Source organism: Centrocercus urophasianus, unplaced genomic scaffold (genome assembly GCF_019232065.1).
Source record: "Centrocercus urophasianus isolate 14NV4802_14NV808 unplaced genomic scaffold, USGS_Curo_1.0 seq_11, whole genome shotgun sequence".
Lineage (NCBI taxonomy): Eukaryota > Metazoa > Chordata > Aves > Galliformes > Phasianidae > Centrocercus > Centrocercus urophasianus.
This window is the reverse complement of record NW_024884253.1, coordinates 73619993-73642691: the sequence shown is the minus strand read 5'-3', so window position 1 is coordinate 73642691 and position 22699 is coordinate 73619993. Positions and strand designations below refer to the sequence as shown.

Sequence of the window (22699 nt, the reverse complement as noted above, 5' to 3'; positions counted from 1 at the left end):
AAGAGAGCAGAGGAGAGGAGAACTGAGAGTAGGAGAGGGGAGAAGAGGTGGGGAGGGAAGAGAAAAAAAGAGTTTAGTTGAGTTGGGAGGGACCTTCAAAGATTGTGTTATTGAACTGCAATAATAATAATAAAGAATCAGAACCTGACAACTCAAACTGTGATACAAACTGTCAGAGATTTCTTTTGTGATTGTGTATGGTTTTGATCAGCACACAGTAAGGTACATGTAAGACAGACTTCCTTTTCCAATTGCAGAATTTGTCCTTCAGATGAAGAGATAGCAGTTATAGAATGAATAATCCATTGAGTAAAGGATTGATTCTGGTGTTAGTTTGATGGTGAGTGATAATAAGGTTGAGAGGTCAGTATGACCCCAATCACTGATGTATGCTTCCTGCTAATGCCTGTCTCAGTCTCTAAGAAAACTGTTTTAACGTTTGATTTGTTTTTTTCCTAATACTCCCAATATCAGTTATTTGTCATTGTGAATCTAATTTCTAAAAAAGACAATTCAGCTCTGATTAAACACAAAGTACAGTACTGTTGATGAATTGTCAGGAAGAATTACAAAGGGGATAGTTATGGACATCCTTCCAGTGGATATAAAATCACCAATAAGATGCATTTTGCTGTCCTCTTAGATAAGAGTTAAAGCTCTCTTGGGTTGAGTCCAAACTCGGAGGTTGTATGAGATTATGCATTGCATTAAAAAATAGCATAACGCTTCAAAATAGTATAAGAAACAGAAATAATTTGATCTGAGCTCTCTTTAACTTCAATTTCTCTTTCAATTTTAAAACGGTATCCAGCTGTCAAAGAAAGATATTCCAAAAAGGAAAGATTGGAATGATCTATATTCAAAGCCATAGCTCAATAAAACTAGAGTCCAGTTCATCAAATTGCATTCATTCAATCAAGGATTTAAAAAACATCATAGAAAAAAAAGTTTGGAAATGTTTGACCTACACATTGTTTGAAACAATAAATGAATAAAAAGTGAATAGTTTCTACATCAGTTCAAAGGCTAATGCTTTAGGGGCTTTTTCGTCTCTTTTTTCTTTAAATCAAATGCAGATGACCTTTTAAATATCTTGTATAAACAGATAGCAAGGAAGAGCCAGGGGTAATACTGAGAGAAAATCGGTGGCTTGCAACAAAATACCCATGAGGGAAAAAGTTCCAGGAAGTTAAAAGTTGATGTTTACCCTTTTAAAATGCCTTCCTGCTGGAAGCATTGCCTTATATTTGTGAGCATTTTCCTCTTTGAAGATAATTAAAAATAAGCTTAACCAAAAAGACTGTAATGGCAGGTTTTATCAAACCCTCCAGTACTTTCTGTTTTATAGTTGTACAGTCAATGTATCTGAGGCCCCTAGTGAACAGAGCAACATTTGTTCTCAGAAGTAAACAACCAACATTTTCCAAAACATCATTCATTTTCCTGATACTTCCTCAAACTCAATTATTTCTGTTTCCTGAAACTTTTCATAGCTATTTTACAGAGAATGTTAAAGGAGGACTGGGCCACTAAGGGGAAAAAAAAAATTGCTCTCTATTTTGACAATATTTTAGTCAGAGTCCAACTCTGTCAGCGTGTTCTTTTAACTTTCCTAGCTGTAGCTGTTTTTTCGCCTTCACTTTGGCTCTATGTCTTTCATATTTTCTTTCATGCATCAATAACTTCAGTACAATTGTGCTATCTGTATTTAGCACTACTTCTTCATAAGCAGTACAGACTCACACTGAATTAATTTTTCTTGTGTCACTTTTATTTGGACAAAGAGGTAGATACTGCCTCTACTTCTTGTTTTATTATTTCAATCCTGCATTTTTTGGAACATGACTGCCTATGTATCTCAAAGCACTGGTGGGAAGACATGAATGTAATATTTCCACTTGATGTAAAGTTTGGGATACTTCACTGCTAATACTTTCCTGAAGCATGGTTGTCCTTTCTCAAAAATTCTCAAGCAAATGACACTTAATAAGACAACAAAACTGGAAAGAGAGTTTGGACTTTCTGGTTTGAAATATTATAGGATAAAACTATAATTGCAAAATGGAGACATGACAGAGTAGAGATGATCATGTGGAATATTTTATGCATTCCTCATCCAAAAAAATAGCCAGGGAAAGAAGAAAACTCTTTCCTCCCACTTAGTTTAGAAACTCTCTTGTGTTCCTTGTTCTTTCTAAAAAGTTATAATAGATTTTGTAATTACTGGTATATGTTACAGTGACTAGAGGAATAAATTATATTAGACATGTGGAGACATGAAGTAGAAATTAAGATTTCTTCCTTTTATTGTAAGTACTTCATCTTTTAAGAACTTTTGCATATCGTTTTCTGAGGTAAGGCATTTGATGTAAAATACACACAAATTAAAATTTCACATTTTACAGTTCCATCCTAAATGGCACATTTAGGAAGTACAAAATATTATTTTATAATATAACAGTTAGCAACTATTACTACTTAGGAAATTATCATGATTATAAATTGTCTTGTTTAGTATTAAGTGACAAAAATGATCTATATATTTCAAATACATATTTCAAATTTTGATAGCAAGGAAAATGGCTACTTAAATTGTGTAACAGGTGAAGTAAACAGAATAAATGAGAGAAATCCTAATAGTTTTTAAGATGTAAAGAGCAGGAATTTAAAGACATGTCTTTTCAGGAAAGTAGATGAAAAACAGAAAGGATGATTTGGCCAAAAATTTAGGTAAGCTTATAATGAATTTATCATTTCAATTGTGAAATGCTAAATTTATATGACAAATACGTGAACTGCAAATGTGACTAAAATTGATACAAACAAATACTATATAAATACGCACATGAGAGGACAGAGTCAGGAGAGGTAAAAGACATTTGTAAGCTGATAGAGTTTTTTTTTACTTGTAAAATCTTTCAGAACTGACCAATCTTTTTATTCTTTAAAAATATATTTTGCTTGTAAGAACTAATGTTCAGGAGCGTTGCTACATTTTCATACAGTGATGCAACGGAAGATGCTCCACAAAGGATTTCTCAGAGGATTTAGAAATACCTTAGCTATGAACAAAATGTCTTAAGTCATTCAGAAAGAACAGCAAGCCCTGCTCATAAATAAAGCAGCTAGAAAACAAAGAAACTGATTACTTAATTACCTCTTTAGTTAGGTCAGGTTATGTGGCAGACCATTCTCCATGTGTCAGAAGTAGCACATTTGAAAGTAAAAGCCAAATTACATAAATGTGAAGACTAAAGGACCATCGATCAGTGTGTTGTTGGAAAGAGCTGCACAAGATTAGACTGAGTTTATCATTTAAGAATAATGGTGCAGATTTGAATAATGTATTTGCTAGGAAGGAATAATGACACGCTATAGAAAATTTAGTCACCACCAGAGCAAGGAGTACTATTTCAAGTACCATGTAAGACTGTGTACCATGAAAGAGAATTATGAAGTCTTCTAGGAAGGCTGTAGAATTATTTATTCTGCAAAGAGAAAAAAAAGAACAAACTTGCCCTAATGTATAGGGCAAGAACTGAACCTTCATGAAATGATATAATCCTGGAAAAGAGAAGAGAATGAATAATCTCTCTATGACAATATAAATAAAACAAAAATAACTGAAGTTTTTGATATAAATAACAATTGCACTAAAGCAATTAGTAAAAATAATAATAATTAAAAAATCCCATTACATAAGTAATATGTTTTACAGGAGATTAGGATATAGAAGATTAGGTAAAGAGTACTACTAAAGTTTTACAAATACCAGCAAATGTCATATGGAAATCTTAACCTGGCCTATTCATTAGTTACCACAGTTGGAAATAATGATACATGCAACAAATTACTGAAACATCAAATAATCAGGAAAAGTAATTATTATGTAGTATATGGGGGTTTTGTAACAGTGTAATATCCAATATCTGTAGCTGACAAATACAGTTCACTGGACTGTAGATGTTGTTGATAAGATAACATAAGACAAGATAAGATAGGATAAGATATTCTGTATTTATGTTGCCAAAATTATATCCAGATCTGTATTTGGCATCTTTCAGTCTGATGCTGCTTTCATAGGGCAGTTTTTGATTTAAATTTCAGTTAGGAATACCTGCCTAGTCTTAATACAAACATGACTAAATTAAGTTAAATTTACTTTTGTAACTGTAATGTAGTTGTGTGTAGTGTTTTAAATAGTGCATTTACTTAGTAATACGTGTATAGTCAAGATTTTTCTTAAGAGTTTTATTCTCTAGGATAATTTATTTTGTAACTCAATGAAAGAACTAACTTAAATCTGATGGCCAAATAAAAATTTGTTACATTTAAGGATTTGCGCATATTCAATGTCTCCTCTCACAGGTGCAATACCTTGAGTATTCTTGTAATGTTACAAAATATCAGTACATCTCTCCTGGACCAGGCATCTCTTAAAGGACCAGCTTCATTGACCTCTTGGGGTTATGAAAGGAAATCAGCAAGGAGTGTTCCAAGACACCTTTGTTTCTTTTTGTTTGAAATACTGTATGAAATGTAGCACCAGTTCAGTTTCATCAGTAACTTCTTGAGGCCAAAAAAAAAATTGAAAATATAACCACGGTCTCACCCCTCTACACCTTTCCTCGGGATCAAGTTCACCATAACGTTATGTTATCATGGAAGTAATTTTTTAAAATTATTGAAATATTCTTTCAGTAATAAAATGTCAATTTAGTTCTTAATTCTGCTATATACACCTCCCATCTAAGCAGTCATTTACCACTTTTGGGGTAGATTCTGTTATTCACTTCTCTATGGTATATTTATTTTTTCCCCAAGTATACATCTTTGGGAGGCACATATACTGTAGAATATTCATGAGGAGAAATTTCAGACACATTAAACATAGAAGTTCTTCTCTGCTCTTGCTAATCTACATTTTATAGTTATTAAAGATGGAAACAAGAATTGTCCTAAATGTGTTTTTATGGTGCTTCAGAAGTAAGAAGAAGGAACTAAGCATCGTTTTCAGTTGTGTTGCACATTTGTTTCAATAAATAAATAAATAAATAAATAAATAAAATAAAAACAATGTTTTTTTTTACATACAGTGCAAACTGTCCAGTAAGATACATTTGTGCTAACTGTGCTCTCTGAGATATATAAAAACTAGTAATTGATTTTTTTAATATTTTTGTTTGTTTGTTTGTTTGTTTTTGGCTAATACCTAGGGTACTTTAAGAAGACAGATATAAGCTGTCAACAAAAATTGTTACCCAAAATCAGTTCTCAGTTACTTCTTTGATTGTTGTCATTAATTGATTGTTAATTTAGCCCAATTCTTTAATGAATTTGAACCTGAAACAATAGTCATAGGCTTCATTTTGTTTGTTTGTTTTTTACTGTATTTGTTTGTATCCATTTTAGTCACATACGCAGTTCATGTATTCCTCATATAAATTTAGCATTTCACAATTGTTTCTTCATTCAATTTTTCCTATCAATATGCAGTAATCTACTGGAGGTGTTTAGCCAAGATACCAGAAAGTAAGGGCATTGTAATCCTAGTGCCAATTCTTTACTTTCTATCTGCATCTAACATAGGGACTGTGTTCGTTACATTAATAGTAGAAGAAACCATGCATATTGGCTCATGGAAGAAGCCTTCAGTGTATGAAATTCAATTAGTCAATTAGAAATTCAATTAGGTTTGTGGTAGCTTCTGTATTTTCTAGAGTAGAAGCTGTAACAGTCCAACGAAGCAAAAAGTTTCTTGTTCTAGCTCTCTGAATATCAGCTAAAGACTTTGGCTTAAGAAAGGAATATGATGGTTCATGGGATACATTGTAAAAAAGGAAACTGCCTTTTTCAGCTGATAATTAGTTGATGTCAGCAACAAGGGGTAATTAGTTGATGTCAGCAACAAGGCCATCTACATTGTCCAGACTGTGATTTTTCCATTTAGAATAAGCCACAGTAATGTGCAAGAGATGCAAATAAAGGGATTAGGTAATATATTTGGTGTATTTCCACAGTCTGTGGAACCTGAGAATCTTGCAGACGATATGTTGTGATTGTGATGTTTGTAGAAGACTGAGAAAAATCACATTCTGATTCTTTGATAGAGATTACTTCAACAGGGATGTGTACAAAATATTAAAAATTTTAATTTGTATATTAGCACCTTAAAATATTGATTATTAACAATAAAAATATTGGTCAGAAAGGAACCTTATAGAACTAAGAATAATGATTTTTATCTCCTTTGGATAATGACTCAATGTAAACTGGTATAATCTAAAAATGCAGTGCACATTGGTGCTTTTCATTTCTACCTTTTGCTGCTTCCCAGGAAGCAAAATAGTTTCTTTCCTCATCTTGTGCTACTTGTTATGCTTGTATTTTACTTTGCTCTTGCTTTATATTTCTTAAACTCATAAATTTTTTCTTTTTGAAGTTTGCCACTTTTCTTTTCACTTCTTTGTTAAATAACATAAACGGGACTTGAAAACTGGCAATGTGACAGTGTGAGAAAATTAAATATGTCACATGTTTCATTAAAACTTAATGTAAAATGTTTCTTAACTTAAAAGAGATGCTTTAAATGTTACCTTAAGGATAAACTGAAATAAGTTAATCTGGTGAGTAAAGCTGGTTCAAAGCTAATATAGTTAAATCTGGCAACCAAAAGACTATGCAAAGGACATAAGAATGAGGGTAAGGATGAAGGTCTTTTTTAATAATTTCAGCTAACACTAAACAACTGCATCACTTAATAGCTCAGTTCATGGAGCTTAAAATAAATTTCCCTGTTTTGGGAATTCTATGCCTATTATTCTCTGCAGATCAAATCCGCCCACTGTAAGAATACATTTAGTGAGATTATTATTATTGTTCTAGGAAGTACCCAGTAATATTATCATTTGTGCTGTGGAAAACTTGGAGCAAAATTGTGAATGATTCCAAAGGTGCATTTTGGCATATATGGCTAATATGATTCCTTAGAAAATAGTTAATAGGTAATGTTATAGCCCTGAAATTTGTCCATAATGAAGGGAAATCCAGATCTTGTTTGAATAAAATCTGAAAGATTGATTAATTGTGGAGCATACTGAGTTTTTTTGTTATTGCAATACATGGATTAAATGGAAATGTTGGCAAATATTTTGCAGACTGAAGTAAGGAAAACCTATTCTAGATTATATAAAATAATAATTAAAAAAACATTATTCTGAAGTAGGAGAGTAAAATTGTTTAGCAAGGTGATAACAGAGTAGTCTTTGCATGAAGACTTCAAAAAAGGGTAAACTATATTAGAAAGTATCCTATACATTACAGTATATTAAAACCATGTAGAAAAATTACCTGAATTATATTAACAACTACAAAATTCAGTGTAAAGATTATTCTATTTTTTGTTAATACTGTCATAGTCCAGTCTCTAGTTATCTAAATACCAATCACTGAAAATTTATAGATTTCTGAATTTCAAATAAAAATTTGTGGTAGAGATTTTAGTCTTTATCTGGCATTGTCATAAATCATTACGTGTTTCATAAGTATTCCATGTAGTAGTATGTCTCTATCGTGATCTACTCTGTATTTTCACAGGTAGCAGCTCCTGACTTTTGGAATGAAAATAGGATTCACAAAGTTTATATTCAATTTGGAGATTTCAGACTTGGCTAACAATCACAGGAGAAAAAAAAAATCACTCTTGTAATTGGCAAGTTTGATCTGAATCATTGGAAGATGATTAACATAGAATTCCCACACTATAGTTTTCAAGTCATTTTTAGAGGAGAATTATTATGTTGTTCATCTCACAAATTCTGAGGGATCATTTACAAATATGAAAAGATATTGAGCTAAATTTCGTTCTAGCATCTTTTCATTAACCAATTGTACTTATGACTGCACGTACCTTAAAGACGCAAAACTGTTTTATAGCACTTGCAGTTACTTTATGACAAAACACGGCTGTATAAATTTAAACTAGCAGGTGAAATATGCATACTGCTAGCATCTGAATTGGGAAATTTTTCTGTAGAGAAACAGTAAGAAATTCACTGAAACAACAGTTTTCAAAATGTCAGTAACAAATATGAAAACAAAACCACTGCTTTACAGCTGATCATTTTGTGCAATAAAATTGCTGAGTGAAACAGATATCCCGCTATTTCTCAGTGAGGCTGATATGAATCAGAGATGCCCATTTCCCAAAATATCTATAGGAAACATTTTATACTAAAAGTTGTGAAACAAAAGGGTTTTTTTTTTTTTTTTCTTTTTTTTTTTTTTTTTCCTTAGTACTATAGTAGACTGGTTAACTCTTCTGTCCTAATTGAGACACTAGTCATGATTTTCAGACTGGGTAAAGTTTGGTGGTCAAGGCTGCTAAGTAAAGCAGCCCTCCTGAATCATCTAAAAATATCTAGATAGATAGAACTGAAAAATGGTTATGTATATTTTAGAAAATTGAAAATTTCTTATTTTGTCAAAGTGAAAAGATTAACAATTTTTAGAAAATGTAAAGTGTTATAGCTTTAACTATTCTAACAGGTCTTCGAAAGCACAACCATTCCTTGTTTGTGAAGGTCTCTAAGTTCAACAATCTTCAGAAATAAATAAAAAAATATTTTTTAAAAAGTGTACATTTTGAATTAGAGGGGGAGAACAGGTTAATGATTTTTTAAAAGGGGCATATAAAGAACATTTTTCACTTTCAAATCGGTTTAGTAAGAAATCTTTACGCACACATAGCAACAGGAGAAGTGAGGAAAAGAATCATCAGTGTTGATGTTATCTTGAATACTTACCAAATGAGTATGTTAAATGATGTTTGCATCGTTACTTGGGTATTTTTTCAAAAGCTTCACGTATTGTGGATTTTTGTCTGTTCTCTGATTTAGTTGTCTTCAGTACGCTGTTTCTGTATTCCTGGTGTCAGGCAACATCCCCAGGAGCAAGAACACAGTTTTCAGGGTTGATAAATTACTAAACAAGTCCCTGGAATGTTTTGCTAAATATCACTCTCCCTAAAAAGTTCCTTGGATGGTCTGTGAATTACTTTTGACTAATACTATTTTTTGGGACAGTTTACATGGGACCATAGTTAGAGAATTTGACAGAAATGATGTTGCCCAACACTGCTAGGTGGCTTCTGAATTTTCAGAGAGCACACTGTAGCCTCAATTTATTATCACATGGCCATTTAACTTGAATTTAGCTGAGAATTTATAATGCCAGACCTTGCTTTGTGAGGCATGTGGGAAAACTATAATTTTTCATTTTCATTAAAAAAAAAAATAATTTTGCCCCAATATTTCGTACTCAAGGAGACCCTTATTTTTTATTTCTTGTGCAGATATCTCAGGAATAACATCCCCCTGTAACTGCCCTTCATCACTGTGCCATGAAAATACTTTATCTGGTGGTTTTGGTCACCAGTAACCTCCTAGTAGTAAAATAATTTTTGAAGATAAAGTGGTACCCTAGTAAGCCCTTCATAAGAAAGAACTTAGTAGGCTTTTGAGTTAAACAAAAAGACTTGACAAAATGGATTACCAATTGCAAAATACTGTCCAGTATCTAATAGTTTGATATGATACCCTGGAAATGACTTAAAACAGATGGTATGGAAAACAGTAGAAGGGTGCCACAAAAGAAGAGACAAAAATCCAGTTTCTTTTCAAGGGAGATATTTATGTTTTGTGCTTTTTTTCATGACCTGAAATGAGCTTGAATTAACAAAAATCCTTCAGATGACTATATATGATCTTGGTGTAATTCTAATAGATGTTCATAATGTGTGTTCAGTTAGCTACATTTAGAAAGGAAACGGTTCTGTCAAAAAGTCTTGGAACATTCTGATATATTTAGAAACAGTCACTTGCACTCCAATTTCTTGTACTGAAATATGTACTGGAAAAAATGCAGATAAGAAAGTTTTATAGATATATGTTTTTGCATACATGTATTTGAGGTTCTACATAAGAACTAATGAATGATGTTCTTCATGTTTACAACATAAAAATCATGAAAGGTTTGTCGTTTATATTTACATCACCTGCAACTCCCTGAATGTCTTTAAACTGATCATGTTTATCATTTCTGCATGGAAGCACAAGTTTATGATCATAGTTAATGTACACAGGTAGCTTCTTGTCTATATGCTACAAAACGTGTTTCTTATCGCTGCATGCATAAAATCAAAAGTATTCAAAATAACCTTTAAAATTAATAGAGACTTCTTCTTGACATAACTCTTTCGCTGGATCTAAAAGCAAAATAAGCATTTCATATTGATAATAGATCTGAATTCCAGATTCCTTCAGTTAGATATGATATCAATGATACAGGTGCAGAAAGGTGATGAGAGAAATTGTGATAAGTGTATCCAAATATATAGTTAGTCAACTACAATACTGTACTAAAAAAAGAAATGCAAAAAGGGTTTCTTTCAGTAGGGATGTATTGAAATAAGTCTGTACTGAAGGTCGTTAATAGATGGATTATATTACTTATATATTACATAGTATTGACTTTACACCTATTATCTGAATCCCTAATAAATTTGTAAATTTCTTTGAGGATATTTACATTTTTTAGTGGAATTAAAAGGATAATGACTTCAAATGAAATATTCTGGTTTAGAACAAACATAAATAATACAATATATAAAATCTAAAATTAGTCTGACTTGGAGACAGTTCTTCTGTTTTCCTTAATTGTCATGTATCCTGCCATGTTCTTTATCTGCTTAGTGAATTTACAACATGCACAGCAGGTTGTGAATTTTTAATAGGATCTCTTCAAGGAAGGAAAAGGTCAGTATTAACATAAAAATCTTCTTTAAGAATTGTGGTGCAAAGGTTTCTTAGCAGAGAACAGGTGTTGCTGCAAAACTGATATCTGCCATCACAGCCAAGTTAAAAGATTCTTGGAGCTATGTTAAGAATCAAATGCTTCAGTACAACATCATAAAGTGATTGAAAATGACTGTTTTCTTGTTTGATGGATTCAAAATAATTTTATCTATTATAATAATAGCAACTAAAAATGTTTTTATTACTTCTAAATAAAATGACCTATTTTGTTTGTTTGTTTTTCACTTCAGCTTCATTCTGACCAGGATAAGGGAGATGGATCTCTCAAATACATTTTGTCAGGAGATGGGGCTGGTACTCTTTTTATAATTGACGAGAAAACAGGTGACATTCATGCTACTCGGAGAATTGACAGGGAGGAGAAAGCCTTTTACACCCTGCGTGCCCAAGCTATTAACAGAAGAACTCTGAGACCAGTGGAACCTGAATCTGAGTTTGTCATCAAAATCCATGACATCAATGACAATGAACCAACATTTCCAGAAGAAATTTATACTGCTAGTGTTCCTGAAATGTCAGTAGTGGGTGAGTGCTTTAGGCTGCAACAGAAATGCCTGCTCTAATTATGTTATTCAAGAGATATTTTCCCCGTCTTCTGAAAATTCAGTTATATCTGGAGTCCTTTATGGAATAAGTACTGTTAAGTTTGGCTTGCTCATACAAATACTAGAATTTCATCCAGAAAGAGATGTGATTTCTACTAAGAATGTTTAAAACATTAACTTAAAGTCATTTGGAATATAAATAGAAACAGAAAGTAAATAATGGTGATCACTTTCCTCTTTAAGAATTATTAGAATAAGATAAATAAATTAATTTTTGAATGCTTAATGAACTTTTCTTTCATTTTACTGGAAGTGCCCAGTGATGATAAGCACTACATGGAGAGCTGTCTTGTCTTTCACTCTTTCTGTGGCCAAGGAAGGTTATTTGTTTGCTCATGTACTGTTGATGCACTGCCTGTATGTGGACTGTCTGCTCTTCATTCTCCTCTTTGCATTTAGTTTCAGGTAGAATGCTTAGCAAGAACTTTACATTATATGAAACCCTTGTCATTCCTTGATATATATGTGCCTAGAGTCTCCCAAGGATTTTTTCCATCATGACTCCACATCTGAGTAATACTGAATTGTGAAAAACCAAACTCAGTTTGCTAGGCATGATCAAGTGTTAAGGGTAAGACAAACACTATTCTCTGTTCATGTCAGAATTTTATCAAAATGAATGACATGAACCTAACAGAATGGATTTTTATCCACAACTACTAAGTTCTGGCCTGTATCATGGAATTCAGTATTATGGAATGCAAGCTTCTATTTAGTGCAGAACTACCTTTAGGCTGTATTTTGAGAGTTTTCAAAATATTCCCTTAAAATAATAATTCACTCATTCATTATACTACTGTAGATAAAATGTTAATTTCTAAATATCCAGAAAACGTCCACAGTAGCTTCAATATTTTTTATCTATTATTACTGTTTTAATTATTGCCACTGCATCCACTACTCAATCAAATAGTGCATTTAGATACTTTATACATACAGGTGTTAGAATTTTTCTACTTTGGTTAATGTTTAAAGAGTAAGAAAATAATGAAAGATAATAGCAAAGCTCTACAGCAATGCATGAAAGTGAAATACAAGTGTTCTGTTCTTAAGAAAATATTTCCGTCTTCTTGTGAGTTGTGATTGAAACATTAAGAAGTCATCATTCAGCAATAATTTTTTTGTATTCACAAATGGAAGGCAGGGAAAGCAAATGTATTAGATTTTTGTAGATAGTATCTAAATCACCTAAAGTACCTAAAGGAGACATATAAGAAAGTGGTAAAGGGGCTCTATCAGGACAAGAAGCAATGACTTTGAACCAAAAAGGGGGCAGATTTAAATTAGACATTTTCTCAGCATGGTGGAACAAGTTGTCCAGAGAAGCTGTGGATCTCAGTCCCTGAAGATGTTTGAGGTCGGGCTGGATGGGGCTTTGAGCATCCTGGCTCTGTGATTCTGTGACTGTATATTGGTCTGCACTGAAATTCCATCTGATGAAGAACTGAAAAGGCTTCCTTATTTATTGTTCTAAAATAGAAATAATAGTATATAGTAACACCAATTTTTACCGGTTTTGCTGATTGGATTACTAGAATCACGCCTTTTTAAAAATGTAGATACCTTTAGGGAAAGCATATTTAAAGAACATTGCTGAATATTCTGGAGACACAAGTCAAGATTTCAGTTGGATTAAAAGAAAAAAATCTTAGAGCTTCCACTTTCTTTTTCATATTGACTGTGGACTAAGAAAATTTAATACTTGGAGATAAAAGTAATGTAGAGATAAATCGTAGTCTAGGATTGCCTTGTTCATCTTTCTTTTGCTGCTCATTAATCATAGTAAAGGTAGGGATAAACTGGCTAACTTCAAGATCTCACATTTAGGTCAATAACCTTGAAGACATCTTGTTCTCCTGAAATTTTTCTGCAGATATTTTCCCTTCTTTCACTTTTTTTTTTCCCACTTTCTTACAATGAAATTCTTCTGGTTTTTACTACAGTCTGCTGTTCTGCCTCTTCTTCACTCTCCATATCTTCTTGATCTTTTCAGAACAGTACACCACTTCTTTTATCTGATGTTGTTTCTCTGTTCATCTATGGTAGCTAGATACAATTTAATCATTATTTATCCTTATTTCATTCTATATCTTCAGTGCTAAGCAAAATTTTATGAATCTTTTTCCCAGAAGCACTTTGCATTTCTATCTGTCGTGCTCCCCAGCAGCTATTTTCCACTTATGCATTACAGATAACAATATACTCTTCACTGGGTTTACATGTGATCTACAGATTTGGTCTCCCACAGTTAGCTTGTCATCCCTAACTGTGGCTATCTTTTTGTCTTCAGACAGCATTTTGAGTTACTATTGTTTGGGTTTCTCCCCAGGCTTTTTGTTCACTCCCTCATTAGTGCTGCTTCAACAACTTCCAGAGTTTAATTCTTTTCTTCTGCCACACCATTTATCTCATTACACTCGCTTCTTTTTTTTCTATTACCAACATTTTTCTTTACTCTCCTTTTCATAGTTCTCACACCAAATCTTTTGTATTTCATGACTTGCAATTTTATAATGTTAATAACAGATTATGAAAAATGTGGTCATACTGCATATTTAGATACTTTACAAACCATCTTAAAAGAACCATTTTAGCATTACAAGCATCTCCTGACTTCCTTGTTTTCAGCTTATTATTTTCCAAGTTATTGTATGACCATGTAAGCAAAGTTTGCTGACATAGACTTATCTGAATATGCAACCCTTTCCACTTCTGTTATTGTGCTGTATTAAATACTTTGTTACAGGGGAGAACAGATCTCATTATTTCCTCTTTTCTACCAGAAAGAACAAAAGGTTTTTGCTAATTCAACTTGTTACTTGAATGGATAATTTACCACTGAGGGCAGATGTTTTTAAATAGTTCATAACTCACTTGAGTATAGGAAATAAGTTACAAATTCAGCTCTACAATATATATCTGCTGTTTATATTCCCCTCCTTGCTCCCAGTTAATTATCTTCAGTGATTCGTCTCTAATATTTCTATATCATAAATACACGGTGAGGCTGAAGTCATTAATGCTTATATGTTGTCTGGAGATGTTCGCAAAGCAACCATTTAAAAGGGCCAAGTGTATTAATTACTGTTATAGTATCAGACACTAGGGAAATCCAAAGTATAATTAAAATCATTTTCAAATATGCCTTCTGACAATTGCAATAACGTGACAAATGGCAGTTTGTTTCTGGGCCTAGCATGCATCCATGTAATTCTAGTTTACTGTGTAATGAAATTTACAAGAATATGAGAAGGAAGTTATATAATTCGAAGTCTTATTCATGCCTGAGTTATACTGTAGCCACATTCTTCGTAATGTCATCGCTGTGTCCCTTATGTCCTATTGTAGAGTTCAGATTAGCCTTTGGATCCTGAAGATTCTCACATAAAAGGCAGAGAGCAAGACTTGGACTAAATGGCGAGGACTAAGTTCACATCTCAAATCATCACGAATGATCAAAATCAGTGCCTTGGGATGTCCAAATTTCAAACTGGTGCATACAATATACTACTAGTATTGAGTTATCAGTTGTCTTCAGCGACTTCAGTGAATGAATATAAAGTAGAAGAATTTTTTTTTTGTAATGACATGTTACTCTGCGTTTGCATATCAAAAGTATTTGCCAGTTTGTGGAGGAAAGAGAAAGGATTATATCCTGAGAGCTGTGTACATAAAAAGAAAATTATATCACACTGAAGAAGTACTTGTCTGCATTCTTTTAGTTTTTTTTCTATTGTTTTATTATTTTAACTCGTGGAACTAAGGTTACCAAACATTATTTCTTCTTATCTTTCTTTCACACAATACTACTCTGCTATTTCAGAGCAAGTAATGTTTAGGAGCTAGCATGCACAATAGCACAGCAGTTTGCTGCATGCTAGGATGGTCTAAGCAGTGCATTTCAGATTCAATGAAATACTCCTTATTCAGCCACAAGGCCTCTGTATATTTTAACAGAAATATCTTTAACAGATTTAAGATAGAGTTTTGTGTGGCCTATGAGACACTCGTGAATCAGAAATTGGCCAAGTTTTTAAGACAGCTCTCCCAACAGTATTTTAGTTAACAAATGTTCTCATTTTCACCCTATTCTGGATGCTTACTAAAACAGTCATTAGTTCTTTGGAAAGTGTTCAAAGCTTCCTTTTTTTTTTTTTTTTTTTTTTTTCATTTTTTTTTTGCAGCTTTTTTAATTTTTTAATTTTGTGTTTGAGGCTCTGTTCTGTTAAATCAATGATTCATTCTATTTTAAAATCAGTAATAATGTTGCTAGGAATTTGCCTGTTATTGACTTCTTTATGAGATGCAAGTACTTTTAGGGCCTTGCTGACATAAGCATTTCTGTTCTAATACAGTTGAAATCTAAACGTTTCTGAAAACTCATCACTGACTAATAAGTTAGGCACATTATCATGTCATTGATACTGGCAAAATTGTTCACATGACTGAACAACTGATTTATCAAAAGTAGATCTGTCATCAACTTGTGAATTCTCAGAGAAACAGAGGAAGCTTAGCTTTTATTTCTATTTATGTATGTTTTCCTATGCATGTTAGAATAAATATGTAATGTAGCTCTGAGAGGGAATAAATAGTTCTTCCATGTTACTTCAATTTACAGATGCTTTATTTCAGAGTATTGGGCAGTATTTAGTTGAAAAGATACAACCGAGGTAAACAAGACCTTATGACAGTATTTCTTCTGCTAATATCTGTTTTTCCACTTAAAGGACAGGTAGAACTGATGACTAGTTTTTTCCAACTTCTGATGACCTATTTAAACATCTGTTTTGTCACTAATGTAAAACATTAGCTGACAACAAAAGCAAAACAAAAGAAAACATAAATTGTTCTGTGGAATGAAAAGCAGAGATCTATCGCAATAAAAAAGAACGTGTCCTCTAATAACAGAAAGTGAGTACGTAAGTATGAATGAATAATAGCAAAGTAGGGATAAGAATTCAACCACTGCTACCATTTACCTTTATTAATTGCATCCTAATTACATCTGTGGGATTATGGAAGTTTAGATCTAACTTATATAGAATGGAACAGAACAGTGCAAGTCTGAAGTTGATTTTAAGATGACATATCTGAAAAATGCAGCATTAGATGAAAATTTCTGTGGGGTCTACTCAAATGGAAATTAAAGTTCTTGGATCTCTATTTAGTACCGTGTGAAACTAAGTTGACTTTTGATGCTTAAGGTACCTCCGTCGTGCAAGTCACAGCTACGGATGCCGATGACCCTTCGTATGGTAACAGTGCCAGAATCATTTACAGCATACTTCAGGGACAGCCATATTTTTCTGTGGAACCAGAAACAGGTAAGGAAACTTGCTCTTTCATTTTGAAAATCACCCTGAGAAAAATTTAAAAGCTAACTGAAATGAAATAATATATTTTGCTGTTTTCATTATAACTTATTGTGAGTTTTTACATTTATAAGAACTATTATTACTGTTAATGCTATGAAGTGTAAGTAATGTTACAGTGGTACAATTGAAATAGCTACAACAGTTTGAGGATCTAAGTGATAAAGGCAAGAAGAAGGATTTGTGTACCAGAAAATGTTGCTTGGGTTTTTCTTACAGTTCTTTTTAGTCTAATAACGTGGTCTTTCTACCCACTAGCCTTGTCTTGTGTAAGTATCTTGAATCATCTTTAGCTTGAGATGTAAACTTGAAAGGGAGCTGTGATGTAGAATGAAGGGGGATTTTTTTAACAGATTGTACTGAAGACTATTTATAAAGCTTATGAACATAAATTTATACTTTAAAGCATGAAATGAATATTTTAAAAATGCATTTCACAGACTAATACAAAAAAGGATGCAGTAGATTGCTGCATGTCAAAAATAAAAGGATGATTAACAATTTTTGTTTGCTCTTTATTTAAGGCATCATCCGGACTGCTTTACCAAATATGAACAGAGAGAACAGGGAGCAGTACCAAGTGGTTATCCAGGCAAAGGACATGGGAGGCCAGATGGGTGGATTATCAGGGACCACCACTGTGAACATCACTTTGACTGATGTCAATGACAATCCGCCTCGATTTCCCCAGAGTAAGCTGCACTTAATTGTTGTCCTGCAGTATAAGAGCTTCAAACTAAAGAGTTAAGCAATGACCATCTGGTTTAATTTACAGTAAATCTAGATTACAGGGCACACATGAACAACAACAACAAAAAGGCTTATATACTGATTTATTCACTATTATTAAAGCAGAATATTAAATGTTACAGCACTTGTTTGTTAGGAAAACATTTACATGATCAGCTATAGCGATGGCAGGCCTAGGATACCTTCCAGTTCTATGCGAAAGGGTGAGATGTGAATTCATAAGAGCATTAGAGCAGTGTTTTTCTTTCCCCATAGGTATTACTTAATTCCTACAGATTCCCCTACCAGAAAATAAAACATGTAGTTGTTGCAGATATACAGAAATGTTTGAATTGTGTTATCTGCTTAAATATTTAATCATGGAGAACCTGGAAAAGGAATTACTTGAAGGAAATCAAGTAGATTTGTACTTCTCTACTTATAGTGCTCCACAATCTGATAGACGTCCAAAAGGGAAGTAAATGACATTTAACTTATTTTTTTGATTACTTATGCTGTCCAAAGCATTTTATACTGATTTTTAACTTTTGATAGTATAGCTATCAAGGCATTTTATCCTCAAATTAAAGTATGAAACCATTATTAGTCTCTACGTAATGTGGAAATTTTATCTAACTAGAAATTCATTAAGGTGTTGTATTTTAAATGTTGTATTTAAAACATTTTGCATGTATTGAATTCATAATATTTGCAAAATGGTTTGATCATAAACAATTTAGGTTATCCTCAACAAACAGATTTTCTTCTTTGTAACTCCACTAAATCCAGTAGTTACTGACGATCATCCTCCAGGCTCAAAATAAGTGACATTGGTTTTAATGGCTCTGACTTTATTATGTTCTTTATGGTACAAATTGAGTATGCACTTTTGTTCAATTTAGCATTGTAATTAAAGCATATATGTGTTTAGCTAAGATGGTTATCAGCATGGGACTTAAAATACACTCAAATAGGAATATCACAAGCAATTGAATGTTTATAGTTTGTGCATGGATCCAAGTTGAAGGAGGGAAGATTTAGGTTGGATGTTAGGGGGAAGTTCTATACAAGGAGAGTGGTTAGGCCCTGGAACGGGCTGCCCAGGGAGGTTGTGGATGCCCCGTCCTTGGACGTGTTCAAGGCCAGGTTGGACGGGGTCCTGGGCAACCTGATCTGAATGTGTATGTTTGGTGGCCCTGCTAGGCAGGGGGGTTGGAACTACATGATCCTTGAGGTCCCTTCCAACCCGGGTGATTCTGTGATTCTGTGATTCTGTGATTCTGCGTGCATAGCTACGCAAACCCTATTCTGAACAGAATTTATTGTTAATTTGTCTTTTTATGTCCTGTATCCCCGCAATGTTTTAAAGTATTAAATATGCAGTTAAGCCTTCCCTGTTCTCTTCTCTCTTCTTCCTTCCTTGCTGTCTTTCTGTTTTGCTTTTCTTGTTTCTTAAATATTGTGTGAAATTAATACCTAAAGCAGTGGAATCAACTTTCTAGACTGTGTTTACATGACTTAAGTGGTAGTTCACCACCATATTCATTGGACTCAGATGAGGATCTGGTGTAGCATCCCAGGAATATATGTGCACTTTTCTATTGTCTGTATGAATCAGATGGGACCTTTTGTTTAAATTAATTTTAATTCTTGGTGGGCTTTCGTTTTACTTTGTTTTTCTCTCTGCCATGCTAACTACAAACATTTCACTAGAAATGAAATTTAAAATATTTATGAAGGTTAATGTAATTTCACTTGTTATAACAAAGTTGAAAGTCAGTGGTTACTTTTTTTTAAAGAATCTTTATTTTAATCTCTAAATAGAATTCAATGAGACTGTGAGAACTGATGCCTGTTCAGTTCTGTCCTACTAATAACAGACTCCTGTTAGGTTCATAAGATTATTGTATTCTTCCGAAATTTATCAATTATTAAAAATTTTCATATGTTTTCATAGGACTCAGGAGCATAAAAGGATGAATTAAACTTCTCCCACAAAGAAACACACTGGAATTAAGAAAAACTATGAAAACTATGAAAACAGCATTGATTCCTCTTTGCCCTAATATAGAGAACTGGGGCCTCTTCAGATTATTTTTCCACTCTTAAAAATCCCCTTAAAAGTGTATCCATATCAGTGACTGTTCCTCTAAGTGACTGTTCTTCTGTGATCACATGCTGACATTTAGCACAAAATCTTTCCTCTGCACCCACTCCAACAGCTCCACAACCTTTCTGTGCTGGAGGCCATGAGTTTGGACACAGTACTCCAGACAGGGTCATACAAGGACAGTAGAGGGGATAAATCACCTCCCTCTTCCTGCTGGCCAACCTTCTTTTGGTGTAGCCCAGAGAATTCTTAGCCTTCTGGGCTGTAAGCACACACTGCTGGTTCATCCACCAGGACTCACAATCCTTCTCTGTAGGATTGCACTCAATGAGTTCTTCTCCCAGTCTGCACACATATCTGGGATTGCCCTGATTCAGGCTCAACACGTTCCATGTGGCCTTGTTAAACTTCATTAGTTTCACATGGGTTCCATTTTCAATTCCATCCAAGTCTCTTTGGATGGCATCCCGTTCTTCTATTGTGTCAGCTGCACTGCTCAACTTGGTCTTGTTAGCAAACTTGATGAGAATGCACTCTATCCTCCCTGTGTGTTAAAAGACACTTGCTCCAAAATTGACCCTTGGTGGCCCCTACTTGTGACATGGAACCATTGACAACAATGTTCTGGCTACAGTCAACCAAACAATTCTGTATTCACTGAATAGTCTACACTTCAAACTCATCTCTCTTGAAATTAGAGATAAGGATGTGATGCATATCTTGCATAAGACCAGACAGCTTACATCAGTTGCATTTCCTTTGTCTACTGATGCTTTTGCTCCATCATAGAAGACTATGAGATTGGCAAGGTGTTATCTGCCCTTGGTGAACCTTGCATGTGCTATATCTCTTCCAGGAGAATCCACTCTATGATCTTCCCAGGCACGGATGTGAGGCTTACCAGCCTCTAGTTCCCCAAGTATTCCTTTGTCCTTTTCAGTACCTGGGGGTTTCACCTGGCAACCTCAACTTTTCAAATAAGATGGAGAGTGGCTTGAACAACTAAATCAGCTCTCATACTCTGGCCACTGCTCAAAAAGTTCATCAATCTGGGCACACTTGCACCCATGACATCCTGCTCATCCTTCATGGCTGATTCTGGAATTCTCCACAGCTGAAGGTCTGGCACGTCTTTCGCTCCTCTGAGGGTGACACATCAGCAGGGCAAGGCCTCTCAGTCTGGGTTTCTGACTCAGCCTGCCCATTGTGACAGGTGGTCACCCTGTTTGTGTCAATAGAGCACTCTACTGTTCTCAGATCAGATGAAAGTGGCACCTTTTGCCCTTCCTGCTCTGCCTTCACAAACTTGTTATCAAGGTTCTGAACAGAAAGGCTACTGAAGACAGTTTTAGGATCATTGTTTCAACTGTCATACTTCCAACTGTTTTCCAGAAGTAAAGATACTGTGTACACTGACACAATATGTAGACAATCTTTCACCTTGCTTCCACTCTCTTTGTCGTACATAGAAGCTTTTTTCTTCTCCATCTCAGGATTCTTTTAATCTTTACCAACATCTGCAAGAATATAACTCCCTGGAATAAATGCAAACAATATATGACTCTCACTGGTGAAGAACAGTGAAACAAAAGGGATTTACAGTAGAGTTCTGAAAGACTAATCTAGTTTGTATAGTTATGTTCTGATACAGTGGGTAAAGTTACAGTATCTCCCATGCTTAATGTCCTAAATAATTTCTAGTCATCAGTGACAAAAATAATAAAAGACAATATTTTATAATATGGTGCAGATTTCTATTAATGTATAGTTTCTACATAAAATTAAAATCGTCTGTCAGATGATAGATTTCTCGTTATTTTCAGCATCTGTATCTACTGTGTATCCATTGGTACTTAGCACTTTATAGATAAATTAACAAGTTGGGCATTACAGTAGAAGTCAATATAGTGTCCACAATTGGGGATGTAGTTTTAAGCACACAAAAAACAAACAACTGAAAAGAATAGCTGACAAACAATAAGGCTTATTATAACATATAAAATATTTGCAAAAAGAGCAGTCTTTCACTGTAGTCTCACGCAGGACTAAATAAACACTAAATGCGAGCAGAGGCTTTTTTTTTTTAACATTAACAGATTACACAGAGATTAAACACTAATGTAGCAAAGTACACAGATTTAGGTTTTAGATAAAGGTAATGAATATGTCAGAGCAAATGCAAGACAAATCACTTGACTGAAACACCAAAAATCAACTGCACAGAAATTAATTCATATGAATAGAATATGGAGTGTTTATGGTCATAAAGTACTAATTCTGGTGTTGTATACCAGTTTCATATCAAAAGCTGCTGAAAATTGTAAGAAATTCAATTTTACTCTTTACTAATCAATATTTAGTAAATAAAGTATATGTGAATGTGTTTGAGGCTTTTTTTTAGATTTTATTTCTTTTTTCATATTGGCAACTACAAATAATGGCAAAGTAATTCTGCAGAATAAAAGAAATTCTTAAACTTTAGAGTTAAAAAGAGTGCTTCTGTTTTTTCAGTCAGTCTCCTCAAAAACAGAAGCAGTACTTTTGTCACTCTGTAGTTGCTTTGCAACATACTCTATTAAAAGAAATTGAAAATGCTCACTTCTGTTTTCCTGAGGATATGTTGGGATTGGGCCACTGCCATTCCCCGTAATTCTTTCTGATCACACATAATTATGAATTTCCTTTATTGATTTCCTTACTTGGGAATATGCATGCTACTTCCTGAGTCCACCTACTTGTGGATTTTCATAACTTTTCCCCCTGTTTATTTAATACTTTACCTGGTTATCTAATTTTGAAAGTCAAAATTTCAATTTGCTTCTTATACTTGGAGGGAGAAGTCAGGGAAGTTTTGGTGCTTCTATTGCTTTCATGGTTGTATAGATGTAAAATGCATCCCAAAAGATTCACATTAAATACTATGTGAATTAAATTATGCAAATTAAAAAAAAATGCGATCAATTATTTTCTGGAAAATAAAAATAGAAAATAAAAGGCCTTTTCAAC

At 33.6% G+C, this 22699-nt stretch overlaps 1 protein-coding gene across 1 annotated transcript in view; it reads left to right on the top strand.

The window, feature by feature from the left end:
- Positions 1–22699, top strand: part of LOC122171906 (cadherin-10) — a 50658-nt gene that overhangs the window by 7621 nt on the left and 20338 nt on the right. Inside the window, exons 2-4 of the mRNA XM_042839772.1 lie at positions 11105–11399; positions 16687–16806; positions 17379–17546. Of these exons, the coding sequence (XP_042695706.1) occupies positions 11105–11399; positions 16687–16806; positions 17379–17546 (583 nt within the window). The remainder of the gene's footprint in view (positions 1–11104; positions 11400–16686; positions 16807–17378; positions 17547–22699) is intronic.